The 22711-nt window shown below is 44.8% G+C and overlaps 1 protein-coding gene across 3 annotated transcripts in view; it reads right to left on the bottom strand.

The window, feature by feature from the left end:
* TTYH3 (tweety family member 3) overlaps positions 1-22711 on the bottom strand; it is a 74698-nt gene that overhangs the window by 31101 nt on the left and 20886 nt on the right. For all 3 annotated transcript variants that reach the window (XM_050317117.1, XM_050317115.1, XM_050317116.1), the window contains exon 2: positions 6614-6783. In XM_050317117.1, coding sequence (XP_050173074.1) covers positions 6614-6783 — 170 coding nt within the window. The remainder of the gene's footprint in view (positions 1-6613; positions 6784-22711) is intronic.

Below are 22711 nucleotides of genomic sequence, written 5' to 3'. Positions count from 1 at the left end.
CCCTCTGGAGTATCTATGAACATCATCTTGATTTATCTTCCCATTAGAAACATTTGTGTCACACTGATTTAGAGTACTGGGAAGGGAGGCCTAATAACTTACTGGGACAAAAGGCTTATTTATTTTTAAAGCAAGTGAATTTCAAGCTTGCAGACACAATTCAACTCCAGCTGCTTAGCAAATTACCACCTATCAGCTGATTTGCCATAACTGTCCACACATATCAGTCTGGCCCAATTATGAAGTAAACCATATTAGCTTAAGCCTGACTTAAAGGAGGAAGATCCTGTAAATGAGTTGCAACCAGAGGATTATCTCATGCAAGTCAGCAATACCTCTCCTATTAAGATATCACTGCAGGAACTCACAGTTCCTCTTCCCAAGCCCATATTTCCTAATAATAGAGGAGGAAAGAACTTGTGAAGGGATCACACAACTAAACTCAGGGAAAACAAACATTACCAAGACAGTTTTTCTGTTCTCACATCATTTTTAGCTTGGGAGCATCCATCATCTTTTCTAGGAAGGTTCTCAAGACACCAAGGTTGTGTCTGTGGCAGTGGAAAGCAAAGTGGTGGTGGTGATGGTTTTGTTGTAAATCTGAAGTTATTCTGGATGAAACATTTAGTTCCTTCACAACAACTTTGTGCTTGGGTTATAGCACTGCCCTTACAAAGTGGGTTTGAAGGAGGAATCAAAGAGGAAGGAAACAAGCCAAACAAGAGCTTTCAGAACAAGTAAGTGCCTTTGTTTAACAGGAAGGGTCACCAAAGGACATTAGGCTTTCCCCACCACCATCACCACCCAGCTGGGAAATGAACCCAAGCAGGCAGGCCAGAGTGGGCTTTGTCTACAGAACAGACCCTTGCAAAGACCTGCACTGGCATGTTCATCAATATGCAGTCCAAACAACTCTCTCTCCTCTCCTGCATCCATCCCTCCTTTCCTGGGCTCATCCACTTCGAAAGAGTGAGCAGAACAATACAGTTCACCTGGTCATGTTTGTACTTTCTCCTCACACGTAACAAGAAACAGAAGGAAAGCTCATGAACTGGAAGCAGACCCACTAGGAAAATCTGTGTCAGCCTCATGCTTTTTCCAGCAATTGAATCTCCATAAATTATAGAGAGCTTGGCCCATAAAAGCCTCAGCTGAGGAGTCTTCTAGGGACACGAGGCAGCCTACATTGTATACAGAAAGAGAGGCAGCAGGTATGGAACTCTAAATATTTAGCATTAATTGAAGAAATGAGCCTCTTTCTTCACCAGCACCATTCCTCAAACATTTTCCTAATGCAAATTGTGCCGATAACTAAAGGGAGAAAAGCCCTCTGCATTCCTCCCTGGTTGCAGCTATTATCAGAGCTTGATAACGCATGCCTAGGATGCACGGGGGTGGAGGGGATAAAAAAGACACCACCCTCCTCCCCCTGAACTAGAGAGATTACAGATCCAGAGCTATGCCCAGGATAAAGGCAACTCAGCATCCCATCGCAGCAATTGCAAAGCCACGGCTTGAATTTCCCCTTGTCTTCTCAGAGCAAACAAATTGAGACAGACTCTTTCATCCTCCTGAGCTGCAGAAAACTTTAACAGTTGTTTCCACTACAGACACCAAATAAATTCCAGAACATTCTTGACACTGAATAGGCAGATCTGACCCTTTTAATTAGCGAGCAATTTCTATTCAGCCTGTTACAGCTACCAGAAGCCTATTCTTTCAGCAAAGACTTGGTAAGGGTCCAAAACTTGCTGCTTGGCTCTCAGTAATCCCAGCACAGTAGCACTGTTTTGATGAGAAAGACTCAGAACCAGCACTCTGAAGTAGCAGCAGATAGACTGTCCCTAAAGATGCAGCACAGGGAGGTACGTTATTTAGTCAGGTTACTCAGAGGTACCAGCTATGAAGAGCTGGCAACCCCAGGCAAGGAGGGACTTGGAGGCAGAACCAACCCAGCAGCCTTCCCTAGGCTTCCCATCCATCCATCCATCCCTGCAGCAACCACAGCTCCCACCACCCCAACCCTCCAGGCACAGCCACTACTCCTGAAAGAAAACACTACAGCAACAAGAACTGGAATAAAAGCCATTTAATCCAAGTAATAAATTCCTCCAGACATGCGGCTCACACATTCACTGGAAACTACACATAAAGCATTAATTATTCCATTACTGCCCAGCAAAAGCCAGCCCTGCATTCACACCCTGTGCTAGCAAGGGGCACTTACACAGCCATTCCTCCTCCCAGGAGCAGGCTGTACAGTTTTGTGGCAGATAAGAGTTTTTCTATCACTCTGAAACCATTCCAGAAGCCAGGCCAGGGGCAGCTGCCTGGACTCATGCTGTGACTGAGGAGGGAGCAGAGCTGAAGGGCAGGCAGTGAGGGAACTGCTGCTGCTTAGTTTTCTGTTTGCATTTGGCTTCATCTAAATCCAACAGTTGTTTCAAATCCCTGCCCACACACACTGATATGAGTTGCTATTGTTTAAAGCAGATTTAAGGATTTACACTAGTTTTTAACTACCTTTTATATGATTAAAGGGAAACAGAGGGGCTCCTTCTATATAAGTGCATTCTTGTAAAATAAAAATAGATCAACTCATCCTAACCCAACAGCATAAGTCCTTGAGGTCAGGACAAATCACATGGCTTCTTGCACGAACCCCGGGAGGCACAGTAGCCTAAGACACAGCAGACCCATCTCCCAGTACAGGATGACAAAATCATCACCCAATGGAGAAGCCTGTATTTTTGTCACACAGCCTGGATACAAGCACATCATTCCTGAATGACACAGCTCTTTTCCACCCTAGCACCCTCTGGAAGATACTCCAACACATTTTCAGAGCTCTTATAGGAAAGTCATCTCTATTTCTGCCAATCTTGCTTCTGTCACACCCCCCTCCTTAGTACACACACACCTGTCTCCTCCCAAATCTGTACTATGCCATCCTCAATTCCTCCTTCCAAACTTACCTTTATCAGTCTCCTGTCACTTCCACTACCTTGCTTTCCTCCTCATTCATATTTTTGACTAAAATCTTAAAAATCAATCTGTCAGGGTCTTACAGGCCATCTAAAAAGTTGCTCCTGCTACTCAGTACTGCACTTAAAAAACCACTTGGCTACTCAATAATTTTGGTAAGTTTTAGGAAACCCACTTGTTTAAGAAAACATTGTACTTCTGAACTTAACACTCTCACCACCAGTGCACACCCACAGAAACCCACTAGACAGTGCACTATGAGCTCCTCGAAGAGTTATACAAGTGAGACAGAAGAGCAGCACGCCAGGATTTCTATGTGTTCCTACAGGTACAACAGTGTGATTTAAAGGCCTGCAGGTTGTACACACACTTCAGTATCACTTTTCAGCAAGACTCAGAAATTCAAGTCTGGAGAGCAGCTTTCCCATTGGTTTGCAAGAGCTGCTATGCAAGAATCATGTGGGCTTTGGACACCCCTTGATAAAGAACCAGACAAGGCAAATCAAGTGTCAATCTGAATTTGCTTGCAACATGACCTGCAAAAAAACAAAGAATGTTTTCTGCATTTACACAAGATGTGCACGAACAGCAGCACATTAATCTGATACAGAGAGCACATATGTGCCTTCTGGTGATGAGATCCTCCTGCTGTAATACCCAAAACTCCCCTGGGTACCCAGCCACCAGTCTGAAAAGATGAGCACTAGCCATTCAAATCACATCCTTAGAAATGAATAATCTAACTACACCAAGTCATCTTTAATTACAGGAACTTCTTATGAAGAACCCTTTTTAGACTTCTCGTTCTCAGGAGGAATGTTAATTTGTCTGTCTAATTACCACCTTGCACTTTCGCACCAAGGGAAAGTGCTATTACTGGCACTTGAGAAAGCAAGTTTTCACCATTTATTTGTACCCATTTCTTTCAGGCATCCTCTCCACAAAGCTTTCTTCCCACCCTTGGTGCTGAGCTCCCTCCTGGGACAGATAGGGTCACCTAACTGGTGGATGAGGTGATTTATAAGACAGCTCCCCACATAGAGAAACCAAGCAAAATTGGTAAGGACTAGAAATGAACTAAGTATTCAAGGAATAATGTAGGCTAATAATTCCCACAGCTTTGTGGCTGGAGCAACTGGGAAGACTCATTAGAGACGTTTTGTTGGAGAGCTCCTGTTAACCAGTTATGCCTCCCTGCTGGCTCAGCATTCTCCCTTTTGCACAGTGAGATATTAGGAAACAGTGATCCAGAGCATACAGCAGGATTCACAGTTCAAACAGCCCCCTGGGATTAAGTACAACCTAGATAAGCATGTACAGGCACAGCTGGACTTAACCAGAGTTAACTAGTTCTCAGCTAGGAAGACAATAGTCCACTTCAAAGTACTCAGACAGAGCGGACCAGCTGCTGGTTGGAACCTCTTGTTGTTTCAGCACCCAAGCTACTCCTCTTGCAAACAGTGCTACAAACTGCCTCCCAGGCTGATGTTTGGAACAGCCTTACACCCCACTACAGCAGCTGCTGGTCTGGCACTTCTGGTATGTGTAACACACAGCTAGGACAGAATATATCCAGTGGACCAGTCTAACTGTTGGTATCTAACTGGGACTTCCTGCTAGCACAGATTAGAGCCCCTGCTTGTTGGAATCTGTATCTGCATTCCCAGCCACGCACAGAGTGCCAGGAGGCTCTGGTTCCAGGGCCCTGTGGCATCCAGCTGCTGTAGAGGGCCAGAAAACCAGCCTACTCTGCAGTAGCACTTGGACAGCACCTTCACTCACCATGATGGTACCAGTCTGTTCATTGTTCAAGTGTGCTGACTTCAGGGAGGAAATTAAGAACTTAATTAAAAAAGTCAAGACAAATATTCACCCAATATCACTGTAGATTCTAAGTTCTAAGGATACCTCTGCATTTAATAATACTTTCAGAAACAAATGGTACACCAGTGGTTCAGATTTTGAGGAAGCCTGAGCAGTTTTCCAGCTTGTGGACTTGACAGAGTTCCATCAAGTTTATCAGAATTTATACCCAGGCTGTCTCACAGATGCTCTGGAGAGGTGCAGAACACCTCCTTGTCACCCTTTCTACAATTAAAAACAAACACAACTACCACACTGCAGCAGCTGTCTCGGTCACATCTGCTGCACAACAATAGCTAACAAGGGCCTGTAGCAGCAGCACAACTATAAATAGCATCAGCCAGAGCTTCTGTGAGAAAGGGTTAGGACCACAGCACTCTCAGTGGATTGGAATGGATGCAGCTGAAGCTCTTAAGCTCACTAAAAGGAAGGTGAACGAGGCTAAGATTTCTTCTTTGCAAGTTGTTCTGTGGTTTGCCTTTCCATTCCAGGCACCTACTTGCAACCCGCAGAGCACGGAAGAGCTCCCTGCAAACACAGCAATAGCAGGTGGTACAGAAGGTCTCCTCCTCAGCCCTGAGCCCCTGCTTCTACAAGTAAATCCATCCCCAGCTGCTAAACTCAACACACAATGCCTGCTCTGCAGTGTTTGTTCCAGTACTTCAAGGGTTTGCTATTCTCTTAAGTATGTGCCTCGAAAGAGAAAATACACAAATGCCTCAGCAGCACGGTCTGGCCCTTGAACAGCTGAGCCTGGGCTTCAAACAGATCACACCCCAGATCCACCACCTATCAGCAGGCTCACACAGCAAGTGAACCACAAGGCACCGTCAAATACCAGACTTTTTGTTTTCTCCTCTAACTAAGGGACTGCTCCCAGACCTGCCAGACCCACAGAGGGGCAACCAAGACCACCCAGAGTCTTGGACAAGAGTAGATGTTGCTTGGAATTGGTAAGAAATGCAGTGTTCAGTGTGGGGCACACACATCCAGAGAGCTCCAAGTACTCGTTCTGCCCAAGTCAAAACAAGATCCAAGGCTCCTTCCCGAAGTCTGCAAACATGTCCCTCCCTTCAGATGCCCCATCATTCGTTTTCTAGGAAATTCTCTCTATTAGCTCTTTCTACACACATTCTCCACTAATTACTGAATTTTTCTTTTTCAGAAATCCTTTTTTTCATCTCACCTCCAAAAGCTTCTATTGCTCAGTCATAACAGGAAGCATTTCTGACCTTTCAACCATTACTTGGAGTGCCCTTGGAGATGGCATATTAGTACAGATAACAAAATGCAGCAGTGTCTCACACAGGCTGCAAAACCTGAACATTCCCTCCAGTCAACCACCAAACCTTCCAAACGCAAAAGAATCACCTGTGTCTCTTCCTAATCTACTCTCCCACACAGCCATTCTTTTTGGACATTCTTTTTCTAAGAAATCTGCATTTAGACCTGATAAATACTTCAACCATGTGCCTCCTACTCAAGTGATAAGCTCCCAAGGACGGGGTGTCCTTGATTTCTCACTTGAAAAGTACCAAAGAGCGGGACATCAGCTATTCCTTTTCCCACTGCTCCAACCATTAGGCAGTCCAGCAAGTGGCAGAAAGGAAGAAAACACATTACAGACTTTTAAAACACACACACACACGCATCAAAGGGAAAGAGGGATGGCTGCCAACAGTCACTCACTACAGACAGCAGTTCAGGTGTGGAGGGGCATGCAGAGGATGCACCACCCCACCCAACTCTGGGCGCACGGACGTACCTGCACACGAGGGTTGCGATGATGACGCACCAGGCCGTGCAGCAGCAGTCAGCGTTCAGATGCTCCTCGCTCTTCCGATGGCGGCAGCACAGCCAGAAGGAGTAGAACAGGAGGAAGAGCAGGTCCAGAGCCAGGCAGGAGAGAGCAACACCACCCAACAGCAACAGGGCCTGCGGGAAACAGAGGCGGGAAACGCTCACGTCTGGGCACGGCACAGCCACGGCAGGGGGGGCCAACCAGGACCCCCACGTTTGAGGGCTCTGCAAGGTGTACCTTGAAAACAAGTCATTTTGTGGGGTTGGTGTTATTTTTTTAAAACATAAACAGGATATTTTCAGTCCCACTTTCTCCCCTCTCTGCATCCCATGTTCTGTACCTAAGCTGTAAATCGCTGAGCCATTTTGTCTGTCCCAGCTAAGTTAATCAGTGAGGGTTTCCTCTTTACTCCTGATCACAGGTCAGCAGATTTAGAGAACAAAAATAATAATAATAAAAAAAAAATAGTTCAGCCAGCTGCCTCTCTATCTCTACAGTTTTTTAATCTTCATGAATAAATATGCAGGCTTATTCATTAGAAATCCAAGTGCATGAGTGGGTTTGAAAGGGGGTGGAATTTATTATACATGCATGAGATTGATTTTTAAAAAATTAATCCCCATGCAATGCTTCTGTTCAAGGTAGACCTAGAATAAATGCTAAAGCCTTCCATATACCATCCACATATATAGGTACAACAAACGTGGATGCCACAGGCACACCAGCTTGAAGCTGTCACAAGCTGAATTAGTGTGTTATACCTATTTCTAGTCATGTTCCTTGGGAGGAAAGGGAAGTCGTAAGTGTTTAACTCCATTCCTATTTCTTTTATTTGAAAAATGCTGGCTGAAATCCAAAAATGCAAACCAATTTTGCTAAGTACAATAAAATAATGTAAATCCGTTCTAACACCAAATACAGCCACATTTACTTGATTCATTCAGATGTGAGAAAGGATATCATTTTATCCATAAGCTTTTTTGGATAAACCCTTGGTAGTGGTGACAAAAGCCAACTTACTAGAAATTACTTAAATGTCTGGAAAGGGTCCAAGTCACCTACTGCTGCCCCAAAATTGGGGAGACAGACACAGATCTGTATCAGCAAACCTAGAACAAAGGATTGGGTTCTTAAATCAGTATCTCTTTTCCTCCCCATGCAGAAATTCCTTAAAGAACATTTATATGCTTCCTCCTGATCGAAACAATAACTTCCTCCTGATCAAAGTAATATAACAAAGAATGCTGAGATTAAAGTAAGACTCTCAACAAAACTGGTGACTGTTTCTAACAGGGTCTGGTAGTAACTTGCTCTTTGCAGGCTTTCCTTTCCCCTCTTTCCCCTCCTCTCTGTTCCAGAGGTACTCCCTGCTGAGTTATTATTCTGGCAAACCGTACGAGCCACACAACGTCCTTCCCAGCCAAGCAAACGTCAGCCACACATAACGAGATCCATGCTGGTTAAACCCCAGTGCTGCCCCACTCCACGTGGCCACGTGCTTTTTGCTCTCCCAGCCTCAAGAAACCCACCCAAAGCCCACCAGGCACCTTGGGACAGGGGAGTTTACAGGTGCTGCTTTCCCAAACCGAACGGCAGGAACTCAATCCCGCTGCAGAAAGTGAACTTTGGGATCTTTACCAGAGAGAAGGAAGGGGGTATTGAAGGGAAAAATCCCTATCCCCCTTTCCCATGCTTTCACCAGATGGTGTGAGCGCTGCTTGAGATCCTGAGCAGAAAGGGGCCTCCGAGAGGGGAGCTGCGCTCGGAGCCCCACGTTCTCCCACTTCTGAAGGCTTGCCATGTACGAGCACTCAATACTAATTTAACTAACACATTTGGCATACCAAAGCTCCTCAGGGATATTCCTTATTTTTTAAACATGTCAGGCTGCTGTAAGGCAAAGCGTTCCTGCCCTGCTCGCCTGCACTTCTTTCTTCACACCCTCAACCCTCCTGCACATGCTTAAAAGGCATTACTGTGGAAAGACGAGCTCAGCTGAAAACATCCTCCCAGCAACTCTTTATCAGCAGAAAATTCACACTGCAGCTCCAGATGCAGGGGAACAGCCCCCACTAAGAGGAAATAAAAGGAAATACTAGAAAAAAAGAAAAGAAAAGGAAAAATTAATATTAAAGACTGCCATGCAGCAAGCAACCTGAAGTTCTTGCTTTGAAGGGATGCTTAATATATGCTTTAAATTTGCATCTGGCCAAAAGGACTTGGCTGGCCACTGTACCACAATCTGCATTTCATTTTCCAGAGAATATTTGTTTTCCATTAATGGATATGTGCCATGACAACAAGTGAAATCATCCAGCAGAGCAGTTATTAATCTTTCTGACTGATGACTCAGTTTAGGACCCAGAGACTGGCTGGCAGTGAGAGCCTGGTTGCAACCAAAGATATGCCTCTGCCTGCCTTTCAGGATTAAACGACAGTATTTAAAAAAGGGGGGTTGAGGATGGATAAACCCTCAGACACTCTATCCTGCACCAGTAAATCTGGGACTCGGTTATCCAAGGCCACATTATCCCGAGTAAATGTAAAATTATGCACTGGGCCTTTTGCCACAAAGGAGCATCAATTCGTCTTCGAACATTTGCTGAGCTATCAGAACCTTTATAGCAAATGATGCATGAACTGCCCTTACAGGAAAATGGAGACAACTTGGAGGAGCAACATTTTACCACGGCGCTGACACTAATGGCAGAAGTGGAGACAGAGCAGTCCCTGAAAATGAGTGTAAATCCAAGTGGTATCCGCCAGACTGGCAGGAGACGAAGCTACAGTGTCAGGAAGCACTTTCAAAATAAAAGTTAATACACAGGGAAGTACCCACAGGAGCATTGCTAGCTTGGAAAGGCACCACAAAACCTGAATGCACTCAGTCTTGTGCAGGGATGGTGCTGCAGCGTTAACAGCCTCTCTCAGCTCCAGCATGGTATTTACCCTCTCCATGGGAGTAAGAAGCCAAAAAAAGGGCAGAAAACTTCCAGGTCCTCATGCACAGAAAGGGGCACCATCACAATAAGGAACAAAGGACACGACAAAAACATCCCCCACAAAACTGCCCCGGGGCTGGTTAATTCTTCCATGTGGTGTGGGGATACCCATTGGTGCTGGTATCATTCCTAAGGACATATATGTAGATCAGCCTTCAGTTAATTCAATCCTTCGTCTCCTAGACCATGCCTTGTGTTCCTGGGGCATCAAATAAACCAATTAACAGCCTTGTCTACTGGATGAAAAATCTCCATACAAAACAGCCGCTTTCAGCTTGCAAGTTCCAAGTGATCCACACCATTAGTTACCTGAAATATCTATGGACTGTGGTCCTGGAAGGCTAATTTTAGCTGCTGAGGCTGCACTGAAGGAATGGGCACTTCATCACATCCTACAGTCACAAAGGAAGAGATCTACATAAGAACATGAGAATAAATACAAGATATATTTACTCCCTTAGAAACAGGGGAAGCCTAAATAAAGCCACGATGCACCGTAACGCTGGAGGTAAACACTGGGTTGCATTAATGTTAAATTTCAAGGGCTTCACCACTGCCTTAAGTGCTGTTCATTCATCACACAACTGTACAGGAGACTGTTGGCTTAATGACCCTTCTTCACACCACCATGTCCCCTCTGCCATGAAGGTTACTGGGCACAAGAAGTCCTGGCAGCGGAACAGGTTTAGGAAGCTAATTCTGAATACACAAAGGCTCAGAACACTCCATGTGTTAATCAAGTACAAGTTTTACCAATCTCAGTCTATTCCAATTACCACATTCTTTAGACCTTGACTGTACTAACAGCAGCACGTTGTAGTGAGCAGCTCTTCACATGGAATAGGTGATTGCTATTTTACTATTAACTAAAAAGTCCATCAAAACTCATCAAGAAACCCGAAAGCAAAGATGAAGCCTTCAGGTGGTTCCTGAGAAGGTTTCACTTTTAATCTTCCATTGATGATTTTCAAGGTATTTCATCTTAAAACTTCATAGTTTCGACCAACAGGGCAAAATAGCTACAGCTTTTGAGCACCTCAAGAACGCAGTTGTCTTAATCACTTCCAGACTGAGAAAGGTTTGTAGCTTTACCTTAAAGTTCGCTTTTGCCAAGAGAAAGCTTTCCACTGAATCTGCAACCATAATTTTTTCTGCGTTTCCACACAGCAATTTGAGATTGTGATAATGGAACGGAGAGAAGAGGTTAAAAGAGTGTGGGAAGAGAAAAAAGTTCACCCAGAAGAACGAATGAAGCCACCTGGGCTGCTGCCAAAGGAGCACTCATGTCTATTTATTCCATGAAGGACGGAAGTCATCTTAGCAAGAAAAGAAACTGCTGTGGGATAGTGTCATGCCTACACAACTTCCTACACTGCTATTTTTTTGGGTTTTTTTTCCCCCTGACTTTGGGGTATATCTTTAAAAAGCTTACGTACTCATAGATAATAAGCAGCTGACCTACCAAACTGATTTTAACTGATTTTCTTTTTTTTGGTAACACTGGCAACACAAGGAGCACACTCAGACCTCCTCATCAACTTGTTCTGAACATGCTTGTGTGTTCAGAGACTTGATTTTAATTTCTGAAAAACATCGTACGAGGTGTTTGTTGAGATACTTGAGTGTCTCAGGATGTCACTCATCCCCCAGCCCCCACAGAAGGATGCAGGCTCTGGTAGGGAACACAGCCAACCTTGTATTGGCAAATGTGATGTGGGGGGAGGATGTGGAAACCTCTGCTGATCTCAGCACTAAACCATCCCTATCTCCTCTGCCGGGGGACGAGCCTTCCCAGGCCAATTACTGCACTCAACACAGTGGAGGAGCAAAGCTGGGCAGGAAACGTGCTGTGGAAGAGCCTTTTCCCACGGTATGGGATGTATTCTCCTCCGTGAGGGATCCCTCAGCAGCATGGAAGAGCACCATGGAAACAGAGGACAGGTTCCACTGTGCCATCCCCTCATACAGACATCTCCCAGAGAAAGCACACTGTTAACAGAGTGCAGTAGGGATATATTTAGGGCAAGTCCACACTGGAGCAAGCAATATAGGCCAACACTTTGCCTTTAGCTTTTTTTGGCTGTTGGCTTTCCTTTCCGGAAAGGAGGAAATGCCAAGGATTATGTCATGCTTTTTATTTCTTTTTTTTTTTTTTAAGTCACCTTAAGACAATACAGCAGACACATGAGAATAAAAACAGATCTGCAGTTGAAACCTCTCCTAGCACAACTAGATAGCTCCATTCTGTTTACCAAGTTGGTTAAATGACCAGGCCAGTTTCCTCAACGTTGTGAAGCTCTCTACATAGGCAAGGGCATTACACAGTTCATTGGTATTAGAGCAGTGAACTAAAGCCACTTTAATTAAAAATGAGTGTTCACACAGGGTTTTAATGTAGTTTAACTAGAACAGCCTTAATTCAGTGTAGTTTAATTCACTTTAGTGCATTTAAAGTGGTTCTACTAATCTATTTTGAATTTATTCCTCCAGTTAATTCAGATTAATTTCTCAAGTGTAGGCAACGACTGAGAACAAGGCTAGGTTGATTACAGATTCATCATCATCTCCTCCATACTACCATTCTGACCCCTTATTTCATAATTAAAGGCTCAACACTGCCTTTATAATTGGTCCAATTCACAGAAGCCACCAGGGCAGAGGCCAAAAAGACCCCTGGCTTATCACAGTGACCAACTCAACACAATCATCGCCAGGGTTTTGAGAGCTGTGGTTAAATAATATAGAGCACAGGTACATCTGCACACCTCAACTTCCACAGGTTACACAGGGGTAGGTGCTAGAATTCATCAGGGCAGTTCGTATCACCCACAAAGAGATGGAAAGCACTGAGTAGCAAGGATTTGCTTAACAATTGGGTTGGATATTTTTTTCCTGCCCATGAATGCAGATCTAAGCCATGCTAATCAGCAGTGAACACTGGAGTCCTATTGGGTTGAAGTCAAATAACAATCCATTTATTCCCTTAGCTGTTACCAACTCAGCAATCTCCATCTTACACAGCAAGGAAACATTCCCAGAGGTAAGGGGGTCCTCTAAATTGGATGTTCTTATCCCTAGTTTCTCCATAATGCTGGCTGAAAGCCTCTATGCACTACAGCGATGAAAAGAATGAGACACTCTCACCAAATTCAGTTTCCAGTGACAGGTCCCCACAGACTAAATCTTTATTAAATGAGGCTTAGCTCAGAACTGGCAGCTTGTCAAATGAGCATTCTCACTGAAAAGGCGGATTTCCTTTCTGGGGATTCTGCAAATTCCCTTGCAGGGCTCTAAAAAAAAAACACCACCATGGATGCATCAGTGTTCATGCAGGTCTTTGCCCCAAATTCCAGAGCAGCAAAACGTGTAAGGAATCCTCATGGGGACAGGCCTTCAGCTTCAGAAGATTATTTCTTCCTAGTATTCCCACTTGGACAAAGATAAAACCATTAGTTACCTTTGTTTGAAGACAAGAATCAGATAATTATTTGGAATGCTGAGGTGAAGGGCACCAAAAGGATAGCTGGAGGAATTTGGTGGGTGTCCTGCATCATTCACATCCAGCTCAGCCATGGTAGATCTGCACCATTCCACCAGACATTCCTTTCCCACAACAGATTAGCTCACACATTCCCGCCTGACAGGGCTCCTCTACTCAAGGCCTTTCAGAAGCCACTTGATTTCCTTGGTTAGAAAACTGCATCATCCATTAATGTCTTAAAACACAATCTCCCTGCAAGGTAATTTTCCAGCAAATGGGATAATGGAAAGAACCCCCATGCTATAAAGGAAGTATGAATTTAATGCTCCTACAACTCAGGGATAAGCAAGCACTGCCTGTGTTACCTGGCTCAAGCCCAAGTGCTGTATAAATTCCCATGCCAAGACAATTCCCATCCCCAGCTCTGCAGCAGGAGCTCAGCTCTGCTCATGCCAGCCTGGAACTCCCTGAAGGCAAGACATGGCACTGCCAAGCTGCCTGTGCATGCAGGCAGGGACCTGGGCACACTTGCACAGCCCAGCACGTGAGTGAGGCAGCACTGGTGTGTTTAAAAAAAAAAAAAAAAGAAATGAAAAGGAAAAAAAAAAGAGCAGGAAATGCTTAGGCCTGAAGCCCAGTGACTTAATCCAATTTCCATCCTCTTTCCCTTCCCCCTCCTACAACGTGTGCTCTTGGAGACAATGCACTTCATTTAGAGGGGAAAAAAATACTCTCTCCTGTGTGCCTGTCCTTGCATTCTATCAAGCCAAGTGCTGGGACACTGCATTTTTTTATCTGTCTATTCTGACCACTCATGCTCTGGCATGGATACCAACCTCAAGGAATTTCTTCCAAGACTCCAGCTGTACAGAGTGTGCTTTCCTCCACGTTAGCTGCTCTTTAGCTGATGCTGCTTCTTATTAGGTTTGGGTTTCAAACCCAAATGTTCATCCTGCTCCTGCGAATTTCAAGAGTTCTCCACAAAGGTTGTGAGTCTTTCAGTAGAGGTGATTACATGGATCATCTACAAGTCTCCTGTTTCTCTGTAGGATCTAAACCCCATCCTTTCCAGGAGACATGGCACCAGTTGGGATTAAATGCTGTATTTAGGCTCACTGCAACTTCTTGATCTTCCTAATCATCTCCTCTTAAACCACCCAACCAAATCTGAAGTGATCAGCTACTGCAGAGTTTGCAGACACTGAGCTCAATGCTCAGCTCGGATGTCCTGGCAGGGAGGTCACTGCAAGCTGAACACACAGTGCAGGACCCCCTTAGCTGGCAGCCATCAGTCTTCCACATGCCATTTCTATTTGGAAGAGGGTAAAAAAAGGCACTGGGGAGGGAGAGGAAAGAGCATGGAAATGAGCAGAGCCACCCCTAAGTGGAACAGAAAACAAAAACTTGTCCCAGTTACGGAAACTTTCTCCAAAGGAACATCAACCCATCAACAGGGTTAGCCCATCCCATCATCAGGGATGGCAGTGTTTCCACTGTAGATAACGTGGTTCTGCTCACTGCTGCCGTTATTTTGAACTTGCTGGCCTCTTTCAGGCACCATTTTAATCCCATTTATGTCCTGGAAGTTTTGGCACTGTGCATCTACAGCTGCACACTATAAACTTGAGCTACACATTTGCTGCACTGAACCACAAAAGTTATACAGAATAACAGAGAGAGAATCCAAATTGGAATGGAAACTCTTAACATCAAATTGTTACTAATGTTAGACTTGAAAGGCAACTTAATGTTGCCTTTTTTTTTTAATACATACAACTTGTTCCATATCATTAGCACCATGAACACCATGAAGAGGTCTTTTCCTAAACAGCAGCTATTAGGAAAATGTTTAAGCCACAGTAAGAAGCTCAAGCACACAGTTTGGCATTTGGAGGCACCCAAGTTTAAAAAAACAAAAATTTAATTAGGAGGAAAAGAGATACTTTCTGGCCAAGATAACAAATGCACTGCAAATAGCTTCATAAACTGTTTCTATTAGCACAAAATGGGCAGGAAGGTAAATTGCAATAATTTGGCTTCTGCATTTATATGTGACAGGAATGGGTTGGCCTGGTGTACTCAGGTGCCTTTAACATGGAGATCCACGTCCAGTCTGTGCTCAGTTTTTAACCTGAAATAAATCTTCCGAATCAAGACCGAGAAGTTTGGAACAGCATTAAAGCAACCAAGAGGAAAAAGCAGAGCACTGAGTTTCCACTGATATTTACCCAATCCAGCTTCACTGGCATTTGTCTACACAGGCAAAGCAGGTCAAATGGCTGTTTACACAGCAAAAAACTTAGTGCACTTCAGAATGCACGTTAAGCCTACTACAGTGTGAGAGAAATAGCAGCTGATTACATTAGCAAATTACACCGGTCTGGCTGCCCTGAGCACTGACCTCTGGGAGGGGATAAAGAACAAAATCAAAGGCACACTGCCCTACATCTTCAGAAAGTCACGGCCCACCGTGCTACAGCCAGCAGCCCACATGACATCTTCCTTAAAATAATTCGTGTCTGAAGTCAGCTTTAATGCAGTATGTCGGTCATGTGGAGAGGCCACGGAGAGCTGGAAAGGGGCAATATCCTACAGGGATAGCTTCTGTAGGATGGGGAAGGGAGAACAGAGACCTCTGACCCATCTATTGACTGTGGACCTGCACTGACCTCCTTGCACAAACAATGCAAACGTGCCACTTAACTGTCAGAGACAAACAAGTGCCACACGTCTCACCGTAAATTCACTCCAAACTGCCTCTTGGAAGACTACTAAATTCAGAGCTTTAAAAAAACAAAATAAAGAAAAAAAAACACTATGGAAAAAGGAGGAAATTTGTTCCTTCAACTTAAGCTGTAGCTCTCTCTCACACAAAAGAGGCTCCTTCATGTGCAGGAAAGATTTCCATATTGAGTCGTCTTTGGTTTTATTTTGGGATTTTTGAGCTGCCTTTTTTTCCTTTTCTTTCTTTAAGGAAAAAAAGTTCTCAAAAAAAAAAAACCCTCAGGGACAAAGACAACCAATATTCACTATTGAGAACCTTCAAACCCAGGAAAGAAAATACCATAGAGGGACTAACAGAGAAAGCAGATCAAAAAAAACTATCCAAGCTAGCCAAGACCCACCACAGTCACAGCTGGAGCCCGTGTTTCTGCACCACTGACAAGACTGGGAGCGTCATTAACCACTTCTCCTCAGCCTGCACAAGGGAGGCTACGGAGCTGAGAAAGGCCTCGTGCAGGCTCCTGGCCAAATGTGAGAAGGGATTAGGGCCTCCTCCAGCAGCTCTCCTGAAGGGAAATGCACTCTGAATAGGGATGCTTTCTTTGCAGCTCTGCCCGTCAGCGCTGCGGAGCCGCAGATGGCCCGCTCGGCAACCAGGGTCAAGTCGGAGGCTGCCCCCTCAAGAGCAGCGTTCTGGTGAGTGGTCACTGACGAAAGGGGAACCCAGGCTTTTTAAATTCACTTCCTGAATGCCATTCATGAGTGAACGGGGACACAACAAGCAGAGGATGAACTTATACATTAAAACCCCATGCAGATACAAAGCAAATATGGTGCTCCAACGTGTATTCACAGAGGGCAATCGCTGCAACCACCCTGCCCTGTGACTCCAGGTCTGAGCAGCTCTTCTTGCAGTTTCTCCATTTCCCCATGGAGCTGGGGGGAGAGGGGGATCTGTCTCCTTTCAACTGATCCAAAGCTGTTCAACTCTCTTAGGGTTTGCCTGCAAAGCTGAAAGTTGTCATGGGCCACTGGCCTAAAAAAAAAAAAATTTCAAGTCCTGGGTTTATATCAGCTATTTAAAGACAAACACATCTCACTTCTGGCTTCCTTTACCACCAAGTTTGGGACACAGGGCTATTTTGATGTAATAGATGTTAAAAGGAGATGTTCATCCCCTGTGTCCTAATGGGATTTTTCGATAGCTGCTTTGCTTTCCCAGGACTTACACATCTTACCCACTAGAAATCAATGCACTTTATAGGTAAACTAATACACATTATGCCTTCAGAGATCCTTTTATCCTGCTCATTAGATCAGTCTTGGTAGGATTCCTCGAGTTCCTCCACAGATACTCATTCATTCAGCAATTCTTCTGAACATCTTGAGATTGATTTTTCAGGGAAGTTCCCAGAGTTCTCTTAGGGTTCTGCCTGCACTTATGTCATGGCTATATTTAAAGAAGGAATCCCACTAAAGTGGTTTATAACATGCTCAGGCAGGACAGTGTAGACAGAGCTAAATCCTATTAAGCTACTTAAGTTGCTTTCCCCCTCTGAAGTCATCTGTCAAAGGCTGGTCCCAGACACAGCAGCCAACTATCAAACTAGCTTATCAAGAGTCATGCTTAAAATACCAAACAAGACAAAAAAAAAATGCAATCATCACCACACATGAGGAAAGAAACTGGGGCAGTGTGCTGCTCCAGTAACCTCCTGGGATCCCACGGGGTGGAGAAGGCTGGTGATTAGCTACTCATCACACTTAGATTGTAACCCACTTGCACACATTGGACTTAATAAAGACAAAATAAGAATGACTGTGTCTTTATATGTCAGTCTTGACTATTCTGAAAGGACTATATGGAGAACACATGAATATGAGGTATACTTTTAAAATAGAGATCACACTAACAGGGCAGGAGGGAGTACCTGGAAAACAAAGCACTATTCAGTCTTAACTCAGCCCCCCATAGGGAGAGGGGGAAGCAGCATTCATAGTTATTTCATCTCCTTCCCCATTCTATTCCTGAAAATAGGCACCACAGAATCCTGAAAGTTTAATTCCCACAAGTGCTAAATGTCCACGTTTAAAGCTCCAGCTTTACAGCATTTACTCCACTATGTCAACAAGCTGCTGATGTGAGATTTCAGAGACAAACCTCAGTTCCAAGGATTCCATACAATAACAGAAAACAATAGGCTGGAAGAGACCTCTGGAGGTCACTGTAGTGCAACCTGCTGCTAAAAGTAGGGCTAATTTAATAGATGGGGTTGCTCAGAGCATTGCCCAGGCAAGTTCCAAGTGTCTCTTAGGGCTGGAGTTTCCAAAGCTTCCCTCAGCCCCTGCTCCAGCACTACAAGGAAAAATGCTCCTAAGTGACTGCATCCATGTGCCACTTCCCATTTCAGCTTGTGGTTGTTGTCACTGGTCCCTCTGCTGGGCACCACCGAGAAGAACCTGGAACCATCTTCAGTTATGCAAAGGCTGCCCATGGATCTGTCCTTCCTCCTTCTCCACTTCAGGCTGAAGGATCCCAGGCCTCCCAGCCTCCCTTCACAGGTCAGGCTCTAACCATCTCAGTCACCTTTCCCTGCACCTGAGGAGAACCTCTCCTGTACTGGGGCCCCAAACCATGAGGTATTTATGCTGGCACACCTGACTGGAGGAGAACCCATGCACGTGAAATGGCTGATGACCCCATTCTGGGCTCCTTTCAGCTTGCTTAGAGAGCTAGGCAAAGCACAAACCTTCAGAGCTCAGGTTAGCCTCCAGATGCACGACCTACCCAACCCGATATTCACTATTCACCAAAAGGTGACAGATGTTCCCCCCAACACTGGACAGTCGCTCTGAGGGCATGAGAAAGGCAGCAAGCACCATCAGGTTCTGAGAGAGAGACACAACAGCACAGATGTTATCCCTCAAACCAACACAATGAGACAGCTCAGGCAAGAGGAGAGGAGACCTAGGGATGGGAAAAGGGCAGCAATACAGAAGGTACATGTTTTCTGACTGAAAACAAGGCACCTCAGGAGTTATTCAGCAAGCCCAACTGCATGGATGCTCGTGCTTCCCATTGGCTGCTGCCTTCCAGAGCTGCACAGCAACGAGCCCGGGAGGTGGGAGGCTGCCAGCACGCATGAGAGCTCCCTGCTCAACCCCTCCTCTGCATCCCCACAGCCCAGCCTGGCAAGCACTGCTGCTGCTCCAGCTCATCCTGCCCCAGCTCATCACAGGATCGATCGCCTGTCCCCCAACGGAGGTCAACCAGGGAGAGACAGACAAAGGAGGCAGGACCTCTGTTCAACAAACAACAGGGTCAGTGCTGAGCAGCCACACCAAGTTATCTCAACAAAAACAAGATAGGACAATCCCATGTTTTACCTCCATTCCTGGCTCAGGTTTTTCTTGGCAAGCGAGAAGGCAGAAATGCAGAATTAAGGGTGGGGTGGAGGGGAAGGGGCACAGTGTGCAGCTGTGCTTGTGTCTGACACAGGTCTCCTACCAAAGCTATGAGCATTGTTCTTGTAGGTGTTTCACTCCACTGATTCAGGAAAGTGAGGGAGGAAACAGTCACAGAGAGTTACCCAGTCTCAGCTTCCCTACGAAAGGGCTCCAATCACAGGGTTCTAGACCACAGCAACATTTATAAGAGAAGAGCTTCTCACAGAAGGAAAGCAGGAGAGAGTACAGAAACTGGAACAATGTGGAAAAGCAACTGATCCAGCTGTTGGGTTCACCACCACCACAGCCACAAAGCAGATCACAAAGCATGCTGTTGATGTGGAGTAGGAAGACCAGTTCTAGTGCCTGAGCACAGCAGGAGAGCTTGTTAGAGCTCTCCTCTAGCACAACCACCTAAACCAAATCCCCACTAGATGCAAGTAAAAATTAACCTAAGAGACACACACACAAAAGGATTGGACAAAGAACTCAAATGGAATGAGTTCTTGCAGGCTCTAGGACAAGAAAGGTCTGGAATTCTTTTCATCCAGATCCCAAATCATTATCTCCCAGAAGCACTCAGAGTCAGAGCCAAGCAAAGGATACCAAGAACTCCTCTGCTCTGTTTCCCAGTATTTGCAGAGAAGCTCATCATCTGAGCAGTCACTACTGATCAGGTGCATCTTCTCAGACAGGGAAGTCACACAGTGCTGACTGAGCTCGCCCCACTCAGTGAGAGGGGGAGAAGCATCAGCACCTCTCCCTTTTGCCACCACACAACTGTACTTACAGCAATTGTTTATGCAGCCTAGAACACCTACCTGCTTCCCATTATTTATAAACCAAAAGACAAACTGCTGCAGAAACAGCTGTGTTTTATATGTCGCCGCCTCCCCGAAATTGCTGCCCCTCAGCTGATCAAGTGGCACTGAGGCAGATGAGAAGCACTAGCATGAAGTCAAATAGATAAGCTTGGCTCCTGATGACCAAACTCTGCACTGAAATGGGAGCCCCTGGAGCAATCCACGCTGCCAGCTCTGCTGGGGACAGAACAAAGAACAGATTTAATATCTTAAAGACAAACCCCACAGATTTCCTGCACACAAACACACACACACCCATTTCTGCTGTGGTTGTCTCAAACGGGGAAAAGCTCCAAGAAATACACCACCTTCATACACTTTCTTGTCAGAGAGAAGTAGATCCTGCCAGCCTACTCAGTACAATAACAATTTTAAAGTTTTTAGGGACTAAGTGTACAAATTCATTTGAAAATCTGTCACATCATCTACTGGTCCCTTCAAGTAAAACTAGTTGTAAAGACATTTGATAAGCAGACAATTAAATATTGGATTTCTTTATCACTTGGCAGTAGCCAAAAAGGTTTGTAATCATTTATATGGGTACTGTTCTCAAGCTTATAAATTACTGTTATTTCTGCATCAACTTGATTTTCTTCACCAAGGGGATAAAAAAGAAAGGTAAAAAGCATAGTTCTAATAAGTGAGATGCCCCCAGTTTTAACAAAGCACTACTTTCCCCATTAACAGCTGCTGCTACACATGAAGGTGTCAGAGGCCTTTTTCTTTCTCTTCTCCAGCATCACCACTGAACATTTAGCAACAGAATTAAAACAAGAAAACCAACATGAAGAGTTGTGACAATGCAGCACTGTGATGGGTAGGCTGGCTCTCACTGGGCTCAAGCAATCACTCAACACATCACTGGTATGTTCTCTGAGCTGGGGACAATGCCACACTTAGTAGAACAGAGCCAGGGAAAGAAGGAAACAGTAGGCAGCACATCTGCTTCCAAAACTTGTCATTTACCCCATGCACAGTGGGGCTTTCCTCCATTTTCCCCTCTTTTTACAAACTGCCTGTAAATCCTCAAATGACTCTGACTTTGATATCCACCACACAAATGTGCTAAGTGAGCTATCCAGAGGTCATCATCTAGAGTTTGACCTGCCAGAGCAACGAAGCACAGCACACACAGCTCCACCCTAACAAGCAAGGCTGTTTTTCCTGCTGTGCTTAATGATCAAAGCTCTTCCCTAAAAAACCACGATTCAAAGGGCTAAGCCCATTTTTGGTAACAGCCAAGATGGGAAGAAAACCCTTCTCTTTCAGGACACTTAAGATGGAAGCAAACACCACACAAGCTATGTGCTATCACTGATGCACAGCTGCAAGAATGCCTTATTAAAACCTGTAACTAAATCAAGGAATTCTAATGTTCATAACTGAACTTAAAAGCACTACCCTCTGGGATACTAGAGAATTTTCCCTCAAAGTCTGTGCACCTCATTGACAGTCATGTTGCTTTTCATAATCTTGTTCCCAAATTCAGTCAAGCTCCAGATAAAATCTAATCAAGTTGGACAAGCTGAATTGCAAGGGCTGTCGTTTCAAGTCCTTTAAGGGGAGGTCAGCTCAAAGTAAGCCTCTGATGTCCCAGGACTTGAGCAGGATTATTTCATGTAGCTCATTGCTGTAGGCACCAAAGACCATTTTAGCTCCCCAAACTATTTTTAATACTCACTCTAGTGGAGCATTTGATCTCCAGACAAGCTAGGTTTACTCTTCTGTCCTTATTGCTCAAGTCCATAGTGATTTCTCCAGGCACAAAAATGGCTCTCCTAGGTGTAGGAAAGACCTGCTATTCCCAGAACTTGGTTACAGTAATCGTTCCTCAACTTCAGTTTGTCCCTCTGGAAAACATGGCCATCCCTGAGAACTCTTGCTAGTCTGGAGATACCAACCATCCCAAAGCAAATACAAAAGCACCCATGGATTGCCAGGGCAAAGCATTTTGGAAGACCTCACCGCTTCACATTTAAGACACACTGATCAGTTTGTCGTTCAGAGACACCCTATTCCTTTTCTTCCATCCCCTCAACTGAAGAGACAAAATCTAAGCCATAGTTAAGATCTAGATCCTTTGGTTACTCCCTAGCAAACAGGCATTAGGAAAAATTTACTCCCACAACACTTAAATAAGAGAAGCAGTCCTTTTGTATTTATGCATTTCAGACTAAAACATTCAAAAGTATCAGCATAACTTAGGATCTTCAAAATGAAGCTCTTAACACTTTTGAATACTGACCTGCATGCTGATATTGTGAGAAGAAACTACTCAAGAGATTCTGGGTTCTCAAGTTAACGTATAATTTCACCCCTGAAGCCCAGGAGTAGCAGCATAACATTTAAACACCATACAAGCCCAATGTGACATTGCAAACCAATGTGACTGAGGTTAAAACATGTCCAGCCATGTCCCATGTGTGGCTGTCACCTGCCTGCCATTCTCCTGGTCACCAAGTGTGGAGAAACACTTATTCAGACTAACAAATCTGATGCAGATTCAAGGCAATTCTTTCTATGACACTGGTGTTGAGGTGGGAAA

This window comes from Myiozetetes cayanensis, unplaced genomic scaffold, assembly GCF_022539395.1.
Source record: "Myiozetetes cayanensis isolate MyiCay16 unplaced genomic scaffold, myiCay2020 scf20-37, whole genome shotgun sequence".
NCBI classification, from domain to species: Eukaryota; Metazoa; Chordata; class Aves; order Passeriformes; family Tyrannidae; genus Myiozetetes; species Myiozetetes cayanensis.
This window is presented reverse-complemented; position numbering and strand designations above follow the sequence as displayed.